The sequence below is a fragment of the Diplodia seriata genome, assembly GCF_021436955.1.
Source record: "Diplodia seriata strain FDS-637 chromosome Unknown scaffold_3, whole genome shotgun sequence".
NCBI lineage: Eukaryota > Fungi > Ascomycota > Dothideomycetes > Botryosphaeriales > Botryosphaeriaceae > Diplodia > Diplodia seriata.
Genome location: NW_027117310.1, coordinates 151,222 through 169,868, shown reverse-complemented (window position 1 = coordinate 169,868; position 18,647 = coordinate 151,222). Strand labels below are relative to the sequence as shown.

At 57.7% G+C, this 18,647-nt stretch overlaps 4 protein-coding genes across 4 annotated transcripts; 1 reads left to right on the top strand and 3 right to left on the bottom strand.

Moving 5' to 3' along the window:
* Positions 1 to 393: 393 nt before the first annotated feature.
* Positions 394 to 858, top strand: SLS55_002800 (uncharacterized protein; the record flags this gene model as incomplete). The annotated part of the gene is made up of 2 exons (XM_066774280.1): positions 394 to 398; positions 441 to 858. 2 exons carry the CDS (start codon positions 394 to 396, stop codon positions 856 to 858), a joined length of 423 nt encoding a protein of 140 aa, XP_066634399.1.
* A 5,130-nt stretch (positions 859 to 5,988) lies between these two features.
* On the bottom strand, positions 5,989 to 7,506 carry SLS55_002799 (uncharacterized protein; the record flags this gene model as incomplete). The annotated part of the gene is made up of 1 exon (XM_066774279.1): positions 5,989 to 7,506. One exon carries the CDS (start codon positions 7,504 to 7,506, stop codon positions 5,989 to 5,991), a length of 1,518 nt encoding a protein of 505 aa, XP_066634398.1.
* Positions 7,507 to 9,440: 1,934 nt separating this feature from the next.
* SLS55_002798 (uncharacterized protein) lies at positions 9,441 to 10,826 on the bottom strand (the record flags this gene model as incomplete). The annotated part of the gene is made up of 2 exons (XM_066774278.1): positions 9,441 to 10,446; positions 10,819 to 10,826. The coding sequence occupies 2 exons, from the start codon at positions 10,824 to 10,826 to the stop codon at positions 9,441 to 9,443; spliced, it is 1,014 nt and encodes a 337-aa protein (XP_066634397.1).
* A 1,845-nt stretch (positions 10,827 to 12,671) lies between these two features.
* SLS55_002797 (uncharacterized protein) lies at positions 12,672 to 17,679 on the bottom strand (the record flags this gene model as incomplete). Its single annotated transcript, XM_066774277.1, has 9 exons — positions 12,672 to 12,878; positions 13,053 to 13,525; positions 13,576 to 13,796; positions 14,291 to 14,485; positions 14,538 to 15,032; positions 16,434 to 16,579; positions 16,660 to 17,000; positions 17,054 to 17,233; positions 17,283 to 17,679. 9 exons carry the CDS (start codon positions 17,677 to 17,679, stop codon positions 12,672 to 12,674), a joined length of 2,655 nt encoding a protein of 884 aa, XP_066634396.1.
* Between the last annotated feature and the right edge of the window lie 968 nt (positions 17,680 to 18,647).

Below are 18,647 nucleotides of genomic sequence, written 5' to 3'. Positions count from 1 at the left end.
CGAATTGTGCATTTTGCTTGTGCTGTCAGTAATTCAGGATATGCTTTTACTATGCAGTGGCAGCCATGACAAGGAGCTATTTTTCAACTCAGCCCTGCGCTTTTTCACAACCGAATTCACCCGTGAGTTATGAGGCCCTTGGCCAGCCCCGCCGGCCTGCTGTCATTCACTTCTCAATCCTGGCCTTCCTTCCGTCCTCGCCCACAGAAGACAGCTTCATCCTCAAGTGAGAGGTACCCACAAAGCATTCACCGAAGTCAAAAACGTACCCGCTAGCTTTTTGAACCAACCTCCGGACTTGACAAAACACCACAATGTCTGCACAGGGCGCCCTCTACAACTCATTGCCTTTTCAAGTCAACCCGAAGGACTCAATTCGACAATACAAGAAGTATGCGGTACTCTATCGCGAGCGCAAGTTCCCACGAGTGTTTCCCAAGCAAGATCCGCATCATGATCCTCAAGCACTCTCTAGTCGCTAACGAGCCATTCGACCTCGCCGCCCCCACCAAGCTACTCCCCTTCGGCCCTTCGTGGCAAAAGTTCCAGTCCATGCGCGACGACACCCTTCACGTCCCCCGCCTCAACAAGACCATCCGCAACGAAGCCGCCGAGATCTTCTACGGCGCATCCAACACCCAGCACCTCCGCAAGCTCACCGCCAACCTCGGCTTCGCGCGCGCCCCGTGGTGGGACCCCGGAGGCGAAACGCTGCAATCGCGAACAAGACGCTGCGGCGTCGCATGCCGGGCTACTGGCGCAACGCGACGCGCCGCAACATCTCGCGCAACGCCTTACCGCCAGTCCTGCCGCACGCTCGCTCAGGCCGGCGCGTTGAAGTCTTGCCATGGATTTTGACATGGAGATAATGCTGCGAGCCCTGGAGATAATCGGTGCTTTTTTGACAAGACTGACTTCTCGCTTGCTTGCGGGAGTTGCTTGTCTTGCAGTAGTTGGTCGTCCTTAGAGGACACAGCGGTGGTGTTCTACGGCGACAAGGAGGTCAAAGTCTTTCACGGACCATTGCGGGGCCGTATCCAGATCATTTCAGTGTCCGTATGTTCAACATATCGTTCTTGTGTGCTGTAATCGTGCAGCTCCGCCTCATATTCCTGTATTGCAAGGTCGACCTGTTCATGCACCTTATTCACGGGCCTTCTGACTTGCGCATAGACTACCCATTGCCAGGCTAGCATATCAGAAACCCGAGAACTGCTAGGCAGTCGCATGCAGAGTGATACCTCTTGCTCTTTGGTCACTAAGAAGGATCCACCAATATATACTCCAGATACTCAGCGAAGACACGACGCGGCCTGTAAATAAAGAGGACAGCAACGAGACCGACGAAAAGACCGACGACGAAAAGACCGACGACGAAGAGACCGACGACGAAGCCTTTGAGAAGAAGTGACAAAGCAAATGAAGAGAGCGACAACGAGGCTTCAAACAACAAGACCGCCGAGGTTGCCGAACTAGATGAGACCAACGAATGGACTTCTAACGCTGACGGATTCGAGAAACATGGCCGTATTGCATCTTGTGTTTTGCATGCAAATCTTACTGGACTACGAATATGAAGGTCAACTTCACTTTACAACATGTCGGAGCGCCGGGGCACGGTCAGAGTGGTGCTGGAATAGATGCAGTGATACTTCTCCATAATTCAATTATATCCATTGCCTATAGTCTATCAATTGCCCTGTTATCGTTGTATTATCGCGAATTTCAAACTACGTTGTTCTGCGTGAGGTTTTTGGTATGGCGGAGCCTTATAACATATACTTTGCTTTCACTGTTCAAGTAGGCAAAGGCTAGCTACAGAAGGGACGAACCTTTTACTGTTCACCGTGTCGTCCCAATGTCTAAGGTAGATCTGGAAGCGAAACAACACATTCTATGGAATATGTTCTATAAACTGCCAGAAATTCCCCTCGCGTTCTTTCTCTCGGTCCCCCCGACCCAAGCAAATTCACCACTTGATAAACACAATCAATGCAAGCGCTTCTCAAGTTAGCCAATCGCCACTCAGTATTCACCTCGCGCCTATGCTACCCGCAATTGCGAGCCTCGAGCTACCGTTTTCTCCAGCCCGCCTCGGCAACAACAAACCAACCAACCTCAACGGCCTCGGAGCCCGCGCCCGGGCCGCCAAAAACCAGGATCCCATAGGTCCACCAACCCAGCGAAACCGGGATTCAGCGGATCACCTGACATGCATTCCAACATCGACAGCCACGATTGGCGCCAGCAATCAATTCCCCGCCATCAAGAGCGAAAGCAACACTTTCCGACTTCCCCTTCAACGGGGACGCGAAACCAAAAAAAGTCAAATCATTTTGCTGCGCCGCCCCCCTGTGACAAATCAATAAAACGCCTGCCACATGCGGGCAAGTGGTGGTGCCACCGCATATGCGAGAACTGAACCCCTCCCTCCCTCCCTCCCTCCTTCCCAGCCGCAGCAGCAGATCAGCACCGCCGCAGCAATGATAAATAACGGTCATGCAATTCGTCACGCATGCACACAGCTGGCTGGTTTGCACTACTGCACACAGCCGCCGTTGGGATTTGAGCGGGGCGGGGGAAAAAAGAAAAAAAATAGAGCATATGACATAACGACGTGTGGCGCCACAATCAAACCGCAACGTCGGATGTGTACAAGAAAACAGCCTTTTCTCTTGTCCATCCATTCACAGACAAACCGGGCTCTCTTTTTTTTTTTTTTTTTTTTTGGTTCTTCTATTTCCATGCACACGGGATCGGCGTTTGAAGCAAGGCTGCGTACGTGCGCGTGCCGCAGCATCGGGGAAAGGCACCCGGGGTAGGCGGCAGGCGAGCAAGCAAGCAAGCGGCAGGAAGGCGGCAGCAAGCCAGCCAGCAGCAAGGGTGGGCGGGGAAAAAGAGTCTCCCTCGAGGTTGCGCAAAAAGGACGCTACCCCACACAGGCAGGCAGGCAGGCGGGCGGCCTGCCTTTGTCGGAGGCGCTGCGTGCGTCATCTGGGGTACCCCCGGCCAGTTGCCAAGTGAAACAGAAAAAGGGTCATTTCTGACGCAGCGGTGCCTGTCGTCCAACCGATAGACAGCACTCGGTCGGAGAGAGGGAAAGATGGCAGGGGATAAAGTTAGTTTTTCCTTTGGCCCCCCTAGCCTGGACAGTGTACCTGTGCTTCTTTTTGCCCTGCGTCGCTGGGTAGGTAGGTAGGTAGCCAAGTACTGTATGTACGTATCCCTGCTGGCCGGCCGGTGCGAAGACAGCACGCGCGCGCGTCCCGCTCTCTCTTTTGTCACATGCTGTTTAGTTTTTTATTTGTGTGTGTAACTTGTGACCTGTGTCTCTCGCGTCCAATAATGTTCTCAACAGTCATGAGGTTTAATTCCGCAGCGCTGATGACGGCGACGAGAATGATAAAAAAAAAGGGTAAAGACGGCATCGAAACGCCGAACATGGCTCGACACGGGAGCTGGACCACCTACCACCTCTGCGGAGAAGGAAGAAAACAGGCACGCAGTCGACCTACACACCCGGGACGGCCCGGCAAGGATGTGCGTCAGGTCAAACCCAGAAAGCGCCGAGCACGCGCGCGCGTCATGCTGTTTGATTTGCGCTGCGTATAACCTCGTATTTCCACCTCTCTCGCCCCCGTGTATTCGTATACCTGTAATGAGGACGAGCACACGAAAATAAAAAACCGCCCCGAAGACAACCTCCCCCAAAAAAAAGAGAAAGCAAACAGCCGCAGGTACCTATGGCGAGAGTGAGTAACACCGAATAACTAGCTTGCCAGAGATGCTGTGGGGAATAAAGTCGTCAGCGGCGGGCACGCGGCTTTGGTCGGGCGATCCATATCGACGTCATAGGAGGTCGACCGCCCCCAGTTCCCACGTCCCACGTCCCACGTCCAACATCCACCTTCCACATCCACTGACGTGGGGGGGCTTAGATGATGGGCGCGGCGCGGCAAATGTAGCAACGGCGCTCACGGCTTCGTCTGGCCTTCTCATCCTCTCGTCTGATTCGAGCGAGCCAACAGGCGCTTTGTTGTTCTTTGAGCTTTCACGCTTGGCTTGCTTTAGAACGCAACGCACGCACGCACGCACGCGCTGAGCTGAGCTCATCATTCCCAGTCGCTTGGGTAACGGTGGTTGGGCGAATGAGGACGTGAACAGTTGTCTCATCTACCTTTCTTCTTCTGCCGCTGCCATCGCCGACGTGATTTGTCTGATTCGCACGCACATGATGACTGTTCATAACGGTTTCTGCTGCAGCTGCGGTCGGTCATCCCCGGTCGGGTTGCAAGTACGTGTCATGCTCTGATCATGGCAAAAAAGGTGTTGGGCTTCTTTCTCTACCTAATGTAAAATTGCGTCGCACAAGCCCGCTCCTTACCCTCCGCATGCTCGGATTGGAGAGATTGTGGGGGCGAGGGGGTTGTTGGTTGAGAACAGCTGGCGTCAAGGACGGCCATGTCCGTGAGACTTGTGCCACGCGATCATGATGCCCGGGCAGCCTTGCGGAAATTCGGGCCTGTGAGAGAAAACAACGGCGAGGAGATCGGAAAAGAAAACAAGATAGCGATGCAGCGAGAGGCGCTCTACAGGCGCGATGGGCAGCAACTACTGCAGCAGCAGCGGCAGTAGTAAATACGTGAGGTGAGCTGAGGCTGATGAGATGAGATAAGCGCGAGCCAAAACGGACACATACACGAAGCGCCATCATCCTAACTTTTCTGCACGCCGGATAGTTCCAGAGGCAAGCCGTTACATAGCAAAGTGCGCAATAGTGGACCGTAGCGCTGATTGCAGCCGTGGAGGTGCGATCTGCGCGCGTGCTGGCGTGGCGCGCATACCCGTGCCCAGTTTTCGATGACGATGATCATCTTGAAGAGCCGCACGGACGAGCGCTCTCCCTTCTCTCTCTTCCTTTCCATTTGCGTCCGCTCGCCCTCGAGCGTGTAGGCAACAGGCGACGGGTAGCAGGCAGCAGCACCTTGAAAGACAAACAATCACGCGCGGCGAGGCTGAGGCGAAGCCTCGCAGCCTATCACTCTGCAAAGCCGGCAGGCAGCCACTTTTCGTTTGTTGCCTCACCTTGCAAACGCGACGCACGCATGCCTCACGCGTGGCACAACCAGAATGACACAGCCTGGCCTCGGATTGGGAAAATAGAGCCTGTTCTTCTCCAGAAATCTACCGCTACCGTACATCTGCCTTGTTTTCGCGCGCCAAAAAAGAAAAAAGGGACAAAGATACTCAAAAATAGAAAGAGCCAGAGCTAACCGTGTTATCAAACCCACCCACAAAAATTTGTTTAGCCTTGAGGCAACCATGTTTGACCAGTCTTCTTTCTGTGATACCGTCCCCCAGTGAGCACACAAATGGAAAAGATTCCCCCCCAACGGCAGCCAGCCAGCCGTGATAACGAAAGTGAGAGAGTCAAAGGACCAAGAAACGAGGAAAAGTGACCCCCGCAGCGCCTTTTTGTAGAAGAGAGCCGAACGCAAATTCTTTGGTGTATTCGCCATTGGTGGATATCGTTGTTTTTGTCGCAATGTCGAGAAGAAAGGAAAAAAAGGGAACAAAGGAGAAAGAGACTGCGGACTGACAATCTGGAAAAAAAGTGAAAAGAAAACATCTCTCTTGGAAGCCGTCGGAAGAGGAGAGGAGGAGCCCAAAGTCTTTCCCGCCAAACCCTCCAAGCTTCAGCTTCGCTCCGCTTTCCCTGATTCTTCGTGTCTCCAAAGCTCCGTCGCTGGGTACTTAGACAAGTGTTGTTGAAGAAAAGCCGATTCTTTCGCTGGTGATAGAAAAGAGACCAACTCGCGCACGCTCGAATCCAATGCCATCTCGTCGTCGTAACAAAAAGAAAAAAAGGGTTTCCGTCGTCAGCGTCTCGCGGTCGTCGCAAAAACCGCCAAGGGTCCCCTTCCACCAAAGCTTCCGTGCATTCTCCTCCAGATTCTTCCTCTTCTTCCTCTTCCGCCCATCCCAAGCTTAGTCCCCATCCATCAGGTCGTCCGTCACCTTCCTCTTGCGTCCGCCCTTCCCGTGGCCCTTGGCCGCGCTCTTCGATCCCTTCCTCTCCGCCTCGATCTCCTCGTTCAGCTCTCTCAACCTCTTCAAGACCTCGATGACGCGCGGATTGTCCAGCATCCGCTCGACGACTTCCTGGTCACGCTCCTGCCACGCCGCCTCGGCCGCGCAGGCCGCGCGGTACTCGCGAATGGACGGGTAGTTGGCGGGGCCGCCGGCGATGCCGCGGTGGGTGATTTCCTCCAGCTGGTCAGCAAGCTGCGCGCGGGTAGGCGGGTGGTACGCAAAGCGCTGCTGCGCCTGCTGCTGCTTGGAAGTGGCTTTGCTGTGGGTCAGTTGCTGGTTGGCGTGGTGCGAGGCGTAGTTTTGCTGTGTGGCTGTGTTGGTCCACGGCGGCGTTTGCTGCTGCGCGTAGACGTCTCCCTGCAGGAGCGAGTCGCGCTTCTGGGCGGCGGCGGCCTTTGCCGACTTTGCCGCGGCGTCGGTCGTGGCGGTGCTGGTCTTCGCCTTCTTCGCCTTGGGCGCCATCTTTTCAACCGGCGGCGGCGAGGACTTGCGCTTGCGGTTTTCAGACGGGTCTGGCGCGGGCGAGGGCTTCGCGTCGGCCTTCTTGCTGGCCTTGGTCTTGTTGGTCGCGTCGTCGAAGACGGTTGACTTGCGCTTGGCCGGTTCCTTGGCTTGGCCTTCGGGAGCACGTGATGTCGTCGAGACAGACGACTCGTCCTGATGCACGGGGTGCGCAGGCTGGACAGCTGGAGCAGGGTGAGGGGCGGGCGATGATGCTGGGGCTGTTGCTGGAGCAGCAGCTTCCGCAGTGGCAGGAGCGGTTTGGGCCGCAGTGGCGCCGCTGGAAGTGGGATCGGAAGTAACGGGAGGGGCGGGCGTCGAGACTTTGGCCTTTTTCCTGGTGGAATCTGACGTGGGCGCGGCGGAATCCTTTCGCTTGCGGCTGGCACTCAGCGCTGACGGCGGCGCAGGTGAGCTGGCGGGCGAGGCGTGGGTGTTGGAGGTAGTGGTGGAGAAGGCACTCTCCGAGCCCGGGTGAGAGTGCGACGAGTTGGAGAGCTCGCTGCCGGAATGGTCGTGGAAATGCTGGCTGGCATGGACGGCGGCGGCCCTTGTGCGACGGCCCTGGCCGGCAAGGAAGTTGTTGGTGAAGGAGCTGTACAGTTCTTTCTGCAGCCGGCTCGCGGTCGGCGGCGGCGCCTCGTCCTCGGTGGGATCGACGGCGACGTACTCCCAGCTGTGCTTTGCGCGCGAGCCCTTGCGCGCGTTGCGGCTCTTCTCGTCGCCGCCCTGGGTGCTGACGGAGAGGACGGAGCTCTGGCGAGGCTTCCGCTCGGGCTCCGAGGCGGGCGTGGTCGACATGTTGTCGGCGCCTGAGGAATGCGGATGGTGCGGGTGCGGCAGGGTAGGGGAGAGGGGAGCGTGGAGTGACGAGGAGAAGTAGCTGTGGAGGGTATTCTGGTGGGAAACCATGGCTCGGCTCAGAGCGATGGAGTGGGCATGAGGTGAGGTTGCGTGTGTCAGGTGGCGGGCTGTGTTCACTCTTCACTGGGCCAGAATGCCAAGCCGAAAACACAACGCGACGCGTCGAGAGCCCGGCTCACCCAGGCTGGGGCGGGGCAGGCAGCAGCGCGCGACACTGGGCGACGGGCTTGGGGGGCGCTGCGATGCGGCGGGAATTGTTCAGCTGCGGCAGGCTGCGATGCGGCGCGACGAGTTGTTCGGTGGTGGTTGATGGAAGGCGCTGGTGAAGCTTGGCCCATTCAGGGCGCACCGCGGCTGACTAAGGCGTAAAGGGGCTTAGGGGCACCCGCTGGCCTGCTCCCCTGGGCCCTGTGGATGCTGAAGCGAAGGCATGAACCGCGCCGTGACGTCGCAATCTCAGCATCAAGGGAGCGCACGAGAGCAAGTCCGCTCCGCCGCGCCGCTCTCGCCCTCTCCGCCCCAGGCCCCAGCCATAAGCACGCCATGTTGCGCGCAGCAATACGAAGCTCCGCCACCCGCGCCGCTGCTTGCGACTCGTGGTGAGAAGAGTGCTCGTCCGACGACCCGGCCGGCCGCGCTCACTCACGCCCGATTGAGTCCCCGTGGGGCGGACGCCACCGACTTTTGCGAAAAAACGCTCGTCTATTGCCCCTTCCAGCCTGCCATCGCGTTATCCAACACTAGGTCCGACGCTTGGCTGCCGTCCCTGCACATCGTTGATCGGCCTCCCTACGCACATGCTCGCGCCCCAAAGAGCCACTGCATCCTGCCTCTGCATCCCGCCGCTGATCGCACTGTGGCTAGCCGCCAGGTGCGCAGGGAGGCCGAGTGCCAGCGTGACGTTGCCGGCTGACGCACCCCCAGCCCGCCCTGCCGCCGGCCACCAGTTTGCTTTTGCACCCGCTTGGAACTTCGCCAATGCTTCGGCCCTCCGTGCCGCTAGCCGCGTGCCGCTCTCGCGGAGCCACAAGAGAGGCATGATAGGATGCGAGGAGGCTTCCAATGGCGCCTACGTAGCGCAGCTCCCTCGAGAATGTGGCTGGCGATAGCTGCACCGCGCGGCTGCTCCCGATTCTCTCTACTCTTCTCCCGATTCTCTCTAACTCTTCTCCCACTGCGTTGCGGATGCCAGCCAGAGCCGCCGCATTCCTCCTGCCTGCGCCTGCCCGGCCGCTCCTCAGTGAACACTTCCACGAATCTCTGCAATTTACTGGGCTCATTTGCTTGCACTTCATTTCCCGGCTGAACACTTCAAGCCGAGTCGTCCATGACTTCTCAATAAGTGCGCACCGCCCCGAGCGACGGCCGCCTCGCGCGTGGAAAATCAGTCATGGAGTGAAAGCCAATAATTCATCAAGTCTATGGAACTGCTCTGGGACCGGGTGCTGCCTTTTCGCACTTCCGCCGTTTCAGCCACTATGATCTGCTGCTGAAACATGAGTCCAAGCCATTCTTGGTCTGCGGCCCACTTGCAACGCACCGCAGCATCAATCCCAGACGGACGAGCCTGATGGAAATGCTTATTCATATCCGAAAGCCTGATGGTGCTGTCGTCTGAATCTCGTCCTCCACCGTTGTAGCGCCGAGTGACCACGCAATCCGCCTTGTTCCGCGCAATATACGAGTTACCAGCCGATAACGCAATCAAAACCGAATTAGCAGAATATTAATCCCAACCCACAAATGAAACCAAACCCGAGCCTCGAGAGAGAGTAATCTTCAACTGTTGCCACAAGTGTATCGACTCCGCTGAGCTGTTGTCCGCCGTCTTGTAGCTCCCTTGGAGCATTTTTCCTCCGCCTCTGCCATTATAGAAAGTTCGTCTCGTGAAGTGATGATGTCTTGAAGCCCATGTCGCAAAGTGACATCCCTCGCCCAAGCCGCGTCCAGCAAAGCGCCATCAACTGCGCTCCTCACGCCGACTACAAGCGGGCGTCGACCGCGAGCGACCAGGTGGGGCTCAAATCCTCCATAACGTAGTCATCGAACGTGACTTCATACTCACCACCAGCCTCGCCATCATCATCCGTCGCATGGCCGACGGCATACCCCCTCCTCTTCGCCTCCAGCAGCACCGGCACATGTTTCAACACGTCGCCCAGCCCACTCACGTAGTCGCCGTGCTGCAAGACGACCGCGACCTCGAGCCTGCGCCGCATCGCCGCGCACAGCCGGTCCAGCCACTCCCACACAAACACATCGCGGTGGTTGCGGCAATGCGCCTGATCGTCCTGCTCCGCGCGCGTACACGCACCATAGCACACCACCGCGGCGCCCTCATCAAAGTACCCCACCTGCGGATACCTGTCCCAATCCACCTTCACCACCAAGTCCAACCGCCTCAGCCTGCCCGCGGCCGCCAACCGCCGCACCACCTCCCTCACCACGCGCTCCCGCGCCACATGATCCGGCCGGAACCCCTCCACCCCCACCCTCCGCTCCAACCTCTCCTCCCTCTCCCCCAGCCCGACCGCCCGCCCCAGCCTGTTATCCAGCTCCGGCAGCAAGCCCGGCGCCTTGCGCTCCACATCATCCCGCAGCGCCGCCAGCACGAGCGGATCCCACGCGCGCTCCCCCCCGCCGTCATACCTCCACGGCGCATCAACAACAACATGCGTCAGATGCTGGTATCCCTGCACGCCGATGGTCGCCATGAAGCTCGCCAGCATCAGCCACTGCGCGCGCGGCGGCGCGAAGGCGCCGCTGGCGCCCGCGCGCGTCGTGAAGCGGAACTCGTTTTGCCCGTAGAATGTGGCGCGGGCTTCGGCGCCGATGGTGCGGTCGAGGCGGATCAGCGCCAGGCGCGGGCGGAGGAGGGTGGTGTAGCGGGACGGCGTCAGGTAGGTCGTTGTGATGTCGATGGCCGTCGGGAGCGGGAGGATGTAGGAGAGGATCTGTAGGCGGATCTCTGGCGGGAAGGCGCTGAGGCTGGCGCGGGAGCGGGGGGTCTGTGGGGTGCGGTGGGTGGGTGAGCGTGGTGCGGTGGATGAGCGTTCTGGTGGTGGGGGGAGGCGGGGAGGGAGGGGCTTGGGGATGGTGGTGCTGCTGGCGCGGTTCGCGGTGGAGGTGCACGGGGCAGAGGACGGGAGAGGAGATGGTACGGACCGTGTAGTTGGCGTGCTTGCGCTCGTTGTACAGCGCCGGGTAGGCTCTGTACGGCTCCAGCTCGGCGTCCGTCCAGGGCGCTGGGTATTCGGCGGCGTTGCGTGCCATTGGCATGGTGTTGGTGTCAAGCGCCTTGTCCTGCTGCGGCGCGCCGAGCTCGCGACAGAGTGTAAGATCTTGCGAAGGAGCAGCTACCGGGTCATCCTGCGGTCCGCCGAGCGCGCGAGCGAGTGGCAGATCTGGTATAAAAGGAGCGGCGGCGTTATGTTGAAGTGACGCGGTGTCAGGGCTTGGAGATCTGCGGAAGCGTTTGACGTTGAGGCGCTTAATGCGCTCGTTGAGCTCGCGGTTAGGGCGCTTCATATTGAGGCAGTGTGTATGTTCTCTGAAAGTGCCGTGGACGGGATGGGATGCGCCTTCGGTTGCTCGTGAAGCGGGTCGCTTGGATTTGCGGTGGTCGCGGTGCGCCAGCCAGTGTCCGAGTGGAGTGTAGAGTTTGCGGGCTCACAAGGCGCGCGGGGTGAAGAAAACAGAGCCACGGCCCGGTTGCTGGCCGTCGGGAAACACACCCTCAAGTGCGTCATCGAAAGTGTGCCACTCGGTGACTGGGCGCGGGTGGCATCTAAAACTTCTTCACCTGCCTTGGCACACTGACCTGTCTAGCAAACAAACACCACGCTAGGCTATCCTGCTTTCATAGAAACTCACTACAGTCCTCTTGATCTGCAATAGCGAGGCGTGCTAGACAGTGAACAACAGTTCCACCGCCCGCCTGTATCTGCGCCCTCACGCAGCTTGAGCAGCATTTCGAAAGCAACCACTTCAGCTGTCGCCCTTCGTACCGCGGCCACTCTACAACACCAAGCCTCATATGCGGCTAATGATTACGCGATGCGCACACAGAACAGGTCTCACCATACGAGCTGCCGGAGTAGCGACGCTTGGTTTCTCGGGTTTCTCTCAGCTTGACGATCCACCATTCGCAGCTTCAAACGGCTACAGAACGCCAGACAGACTCTCGATCGCAGACGACACGGGCACACGTCTCATGAGGCTGTGAAGACTCTTTGCGCAGTTGGACATGATGGCATTGGCATATACTAGCATGAACAATGTGCGTTGCTGACCTCATCCAAGCTGACATAAACAATGCATAGGAGGCAGCATCTTCATCGACCATCTACCGGCCAGCCTCGTTTCCGCGTCCTCGAGACGACCCCAGGCAATCTTCAGCCGCCTACCCAGCCACCAAAGCCAGAACGCTATACTTTCCTGATCCGTAATACCCGTTGATCCTCATACATGTGTCTTGTTTTGTCAGTGGGGGCGCAGTACCTACCACCTCGCGTGGCGGAGTGGCGGGGATGCTCCAACAGGATTAGCCCAGTGCGTTGTTGCGATCGGCAATGGCCAGCGCCCCGGCGTACATGGCCTGACATTGCCACCCGCACATCACATCATGCACGAAAACGCTGTCGCGCAGGTCATCCTTCCCGCCTGCCTAGCCAGCACCGAGTTTCCCCTCACGTGTGCGCGCGCAGTGACTTTCCCAGCGGTCGACATGGCACCTGAGATAACGGTCATCGGCTTCGGGTGGCGGTGCGACTCCACATGTCAACCGCAGCGCACCAGCGAAGCCCTGTGTAGCACCGCGATCACGGAGACCCTTGCAGTAAAGGCTCATCGATCGGTTCGGAGGTGCCGGATGAACGCACTGCGACAGAATGGGGAGGATGATGCTGAGGAAGTGGGAGTTCAGGCGGTTGGAGGCATTGCCGCCTCATGATGGGACATTCAGGCTGATGTGGAACGTTTCCACTGCTGCGCCAGATGGGCTGCTTGAGGCTCTGTGTCATGTATAATGGGAGAGAACATTTGCCCAAGGCTGAGGGGAATGGTGCGTACTGCTTTCACTTGTGGGACACTCATCTTTGAGAGACAAACAGGAAAACTGACGCCCTGATACTCCTCTACCTGGATTAACATAAAAAATCTCTGTGTCCGTGAGATGATCAGCCTCAGGTCACTTTGAGTCGAAAATGGACTGCTTAGAGGGCACTTCCACCGAAGTCGAAATCTGGCTCCAGGCTACTGGGATCCTCAAATCCGCCATTGTCATGGAACATAGTCCAGTCAATATCATCCACCCAAGATACTCCACTGGGACCACTTTCCGAACTATCTTTCGGCGGTATGGAATCTTGGCTCCCGCAGGTTAGACCGGAAGGGGGCTGACCCAAACTGCAGTCCGGCATCTGAGAGCCGTCAACTTGGTCAAGCCAACGGATCTGCTCTCTGCTTTGCATATTCGAATCCTGAACAGAATCATCGACCCCTTGTGGAGGTTGATAGTGACGAGGAAATATTCCAGATCGAGGCACATCTCCGGATGGCGCTGGCTTCGGGCCAGAATGGTCTTGTTCACATACGGGCCCTAAAGGATGGCCCTCGAACACGCCAGAGCCGTATCCCGAATCGCTGCTGCGGTCGCCACGCCGGGACGAGAGCGCATGAACCTGCAGAGCCTCGCTCGAAGTCATGCCGTCGTCGGTGTTGGGAGCTGCTTCGAAAGCCACGGGAAGAAGAGCGCCTGGATGCTGATAAGGGGCCGACGACGTCGCTGCCCTATTGTCAGGCGACGGTACTGTGGGCTGATCGGTCTCCGCTGACAAGGCCTCTCCGCCAGCTGAATCCGCGCTTGCCCGGGGACTGATGAATCGTTGGTGGAGATTGTCTTGACAGGCGCGGATGATTGCTGGGAGACGCTCTCCGAATCGTTCGACAAACTCGGTGATGTCTGGTTCTTGCTCCAGCTGCTGTCGGATCAAGCCGGGCAAGTGCTGGCGTTGGTACCAGTCGTATCCTTCGACTGCCTGGTCTGCGGGGGACTCTTGGTCGCAGTCTTCCAAAGGTATCAGAATAGTAGGCAGGACAAGTTGCGAGGTAACTTACAAGGCGAAGGGGTTTCCGCATCGTCAAGAAGACGATGGCAAATTCGATATATGTGTCTCCATTTGTCCTCGGGATCAACTCCGCGGTCCCTGCTTCTCAATTTTTGCACTTGGTCTTCGTCGAGACCGTCTTCTTGTTGGGGCACCACGACTTGAACGCATCGGTCCGCTCTCGCTAGGTGTCTCACGAGATCCGACGCGCTCTGGAATGTTTGGCGGCACCTAGGGCAGAGGTTGTCTACTTCAGCATTGCTAACGTGCACACGGTAGAGGTGTTCCCTACGACTCCGTCAGTAGGCCATGATATCCGCTGCCTTCTGTCGATCACTTACTTCAAACGGGATATGGTTCCGAAACCAGGCCAAAGACACGATGCATTCCTTCCGTGGATTTCCGGGCTCTTTTTGTAAAAAGGGCAAGCAAATCGGGGCACACGCTGGGTACCCGTGCGAGGTTTTGAGTTCCGTCTCCGCTTGTTTTCTTTCTCTCTATCCTCGCCATCTCCTTCATCGCCGTTGTTGCCTCTTTTCCTTTTGCCGGCTGACTTTGAAAGCGTCCCATGTGTGCTACAGGATGCTTGCTCCACTGAATCTGTGCTTCTCCCTTGTGATACGTCTTGAGAAGAACTGGCGTCATTTGGGCTGCTGTTTAGCTCTGCTGTTCCTGGACAGTCGCTGTGGCTTACAATCGACTTTTTGCTGCCTTCTTCGACATACTCATCTGAGCTACTCCCGGGGGATGATCTGCCCTCTGAAACATCAGAGAGGTTGTAGCCTAGAAGATCGTAGGCCTTCTCCACCAGCTTATCGATAATGTAGTCTTTGACCCCCTCACTGATGCCTTTCGCTTCCGCGACGTGCGAAACACCTTCGTCCGAGCACGTGAACGGTGTGGACGAGTTCGTGTCGAGCCTCCATGGTATCAGTAAAGTGTACTCGTACGTCCCGGAAAAGGACTGCTTACTTGGAAAACGGCTTCAGTGGCTCTCGATTCATCGAGTTGTGCCCCTCATGGGTATCCTTTGGGCTTGCAACCTCGGCAGACGAGAGAGTGATATCACCACCTGGACTGCGCGACGGGCCCGCTCGGCTGGTTGGAAGGATTTTTGCCGACTTGGCTTGCGAATCGAGGTCACTGCTTTTCTCTTGCTTCCGCCAGTGCCGTGCGCGTACCCACATGTCAAGGCGTGTCTTCGAAGAGACCTGGCCCTTGGCCTTGAGCTGTTTAGCCCTGCGGTCTGACGGGCGCATGCGTCCGTGCACATTCAGGAGTATTGCACAGACGTTGCACAGCCCAGCGTCGAAAGAATCACGGCGCCGGTGCGAGATGGTTCTGGTGGAGCAATTCTTGCAGGTGGGCTCTTGGGTGATCTCGGTGAGTGGAGAGTCCTCATTACGGAGTGTTTGGAGTTTCTTGCGGGGATTGAACTTGTCTGTCGGCGACCTCATGGGAGTAGTGCTGTTCCACGATTGTGAAGATGGTTTCGTTGGGGGATGGGCCGATCCTGAGCGTTCGCTGGAGGAAATCGATGACTCCATGCTCGACGTATGAGGGCTTTCTATTGCGGGCTTATCTCCCGGTCTTGACTGCCGTGACAGTGAATTGGAAAATAGGTCCGCATAGTAAGGGATGTTCCCTGCCACTTCAGAACCGGAGTCGTCCCTTCCTGAGGCCGCACCTGGACTTGGCATATTGGCAGCGGCACTTGACAAAGGCCGGGGCTGCATTATTGAAGATTCCGATTAGTGAAGGAAAATACGGAGCTGCAAGAGCCCCACAACTCCCAAGTGAAAGGAATGGGAGATGGGGGCGGGGGTGGGCGGTTGGGCTCAGGCTCGCGGTGAGATGGAGTGTCGCTCTGGAGGAAATGCGCGCTGTGAGTTAACGCAGATAGGGAGGAGGAGAACAACGGACGTATATTTAAGTACTCGAGGCTGAGGTAACGCGCACATTCGCAAAACGTGGGAGGGGGCTGGTGGGCGCTTAACACCCGCTGCGGCTTGCAGCCATTCCGTCCCAATCCAACCAATCACCTCCCCCGCCCCCATCGCTCCCACCCCACCCCACCCCATCCACACGTACCTACCCCTCCCTCTCCGTAAACCTCAACCTCAGCTCCGGCAACGTCAACGTCCACGTATCCCTAATCCCCCCCACAAACCCCTCCCCATCCTCCCCCTCCGCAAACCCCACGTGAAACCTCAACACCGTCCGCGCCACCACGCTCTTCATCTCCCACATGGCCAGCTGCTTGCCCACGCAATAATACATGCCCACCTGAAACGGAAACCACGCCGCCCTCTCCCTCACCATATGCGCCTGCGCCCCGCCCGCCACCCACCGCCCCGGCACGAACTCGGTCGCGCGCTCGAAATACCGCTCGTCGCGCTGGATCACCCACTGCGGCATCACGACGACCGTGTCGCCGGGAATCGAGATGTCGCCGTAGCGCGGATCGCGGATGTGCAGGCCTTGAGGCGGCGTGAGGCGGGGTTGCCCGGATGGCACGGGTGGTTGTAGCCGGAGCGTTTCGGTTACGACGGCGTCGAGCAGCGGGACGCGGTCGAGGAGGTCGGGGGTCCAGGTCGAGGGGTCGGAGTCGCGGGGGATGGCGGCGGCGAGGGCGGCGTGGAGGGTGTGTTGGATGGATGGGTGTGCGCTTAGGTTGTAGAGCGCGTTGGTGAGGGTGGCCGAGGCGGTGTCGCTGTGGTGTGGTGGTGGTGGGTCAGCGTGCGGGGTGGAGGGAGAAAGTGGTGGGCACGAGGGAAAAGGGTTGGGTTGCGGACAGGAGGGGGAGGTTGAAGGGGTAAAGAGGAAGGGGAGGCTTAAGGGGAAGACGAGGGGGAAAAAAATACGTACGCTCCGCCGATGACGAGAGCGCGGGCATCGTCGTCCAGCGCCTCGATGCTGCTAGCCGCATACGGCTTCTTCTCCTCGAAGGCTTTGATGAGCCAGCTCACTACGTCCGTCGGCGCGTCGGGTTTCGTCGTTTTGCTGCTGAGCGCCTGTTGGACGTTTTTGCAAAGCATCAGCACTGGTTCCTCCCGAAATCAACGCCACTTCTGGGGCTCCAGGCCGAACTCACCGCAATCTTCTCCCTCACCAGGCTCTTGCAGTACCGTGCGTAGGGCGCCATGGCGCCTCCTCCGCCGGGGATGCGGGTGAGTATGTTTCCCAGCCACGGCACGTGCTTCAGCAGGCCGAGCATGAAGCCGAAATCTTGCAGCGTCTTGATGGCGGGATGCCCTTTTGCGTTCCGCAGACACCCGAAGTCGCGGCCGAAGCCGACGACGCCCATGATGTCGTAGCCCAGCCAGGATATCCAATCGGTGATGTTGACCGGCTTGCCGACCCGTTCGGGCTCGGCGAGGCGGTCGAGGAAGAGCGTGATCGTAGACTGCATGGCGGCGTTGTACTTGGAGATCTCTGGATGATGGCGGTCAGTTGGGGATCGAAACTGACCGGCAGGAGCAACTTACGCGCCGGCGTCAAGGATATGTCCCATGCCCTTCTGGCTCTACGGTGGTCTTCGATGTCGTCCTTGAAAGACAGACCCTGGGCCTCCTTTCTGCTTTCGGTCATGGTGTAGAAATTCGTCTTTTGGCAGGTGATGATCTGGTTGAGCGGGGAAATCCGGGCGATTGATAACTCGCGTGGACCTGCCGGTATCGTTAATACAGAGTACTGGATGATGAGAGATTTTTTCACCTGTTCGCACGACATCGCCGTATTTCTTGTGCAATTTCTCGGCTTCGAAATGGTACTGCAAGTTACGCGACAGATAAAGACTGTAGAACTTGGACAGCTTCGCTGCAAATGGGCCAGGAAACTTGCGCAGTCGGTGGAAGAAGACGCGATATACGAGAGTAGATACGGTCAAGCTGAGGAGAAAGCCGAATGTGACGATTGCGAGGGTTGTTGCGGTGTCAACAAGCGGTTTGTCGAACACTTGAACGTCAACATAGACACCAGCAAGCGCAAGAACGGCGAGACATGCAGCGGTCTGAGGAACAATAAGGTCTGGTTCCAGCCATTGGGTGCCAGCGTGAAATGCCGCACCCAGTATGGCGGACGTGGCCCACGTAGAGACGTTCGTGACTCCCATGCTTTTTGAATTGGTGGTGGGAAATGGCGATGTGAGGTGCGCAACGGGGAGACCCTACTCGCTGTGCAGTTAATATACTTATGGCGACGTGCCTCGCGTGCCGACGCCGCGGCGTTCCCAGCGGGTCTATACTCCACAATACATGCACTGACAGGGATCACAAACGGCGCCCCGCTCCACGGCACCCTCAGCATTTTCGATCTTCCCAAAACCGACCGTTTTTTGGTGTTTCCCGATGCAAGATACATGGGTATTGCGCGAGTTTAGGGTCCGAAAAGCTTGGCTGGACATGGATAATGAGTTCGGCCCACTCGGAATTATACCTGGTGTCCGCGATTGGACGGGGAATACGAAAGTGATTGGTCTTCAACCCCACTATCGAAGGCCAAGGCAGCCGAGGGGAACCCTGAAACAACGCGACACACCCCCGATTGGTATATTGTACAGTGAACCCTGTGGGTGTTCGAGCCCTAAAGTGTCATTTGGAGGAACCTGATTGGTCGGTTCGCTGGGTTGAAATCGCAACAGATCCATTGGACGAGATACCGCTGGTCTGGCCCCCGTTCACGCGTGTCGCCAACATCCTACCTCAGAGTGGAGTGACTGGAAGACGTTGCTTATGTAAGATCTGTTGACCTCGATGGATTCTTCAGGTCATGATACCAGAAACCCAAGCACACAACATTCCCTTGCTGTTAGATCTGACCGTCATGCAATGTGGTGCAGCATTAGCACCACGGCAGGGAACTTCAAGAAAACAAAAAAAGCCTGGCGAGGCTGCCGTCCGAGGCTGCCTGCATCGTGCATAACTGCCTTGCGCTCCCGATCTGAACCACAAGGCTGAATAACACTTTGATCCACATTGCTCAGAGGACGCCGAACGCTTTTCGACACCAACTCTTCGATTCCTCGTCTCGTCGGCATTGTGGGTACCATCTTAGTTCTGGCGATGCTTCTCATGCATTCAA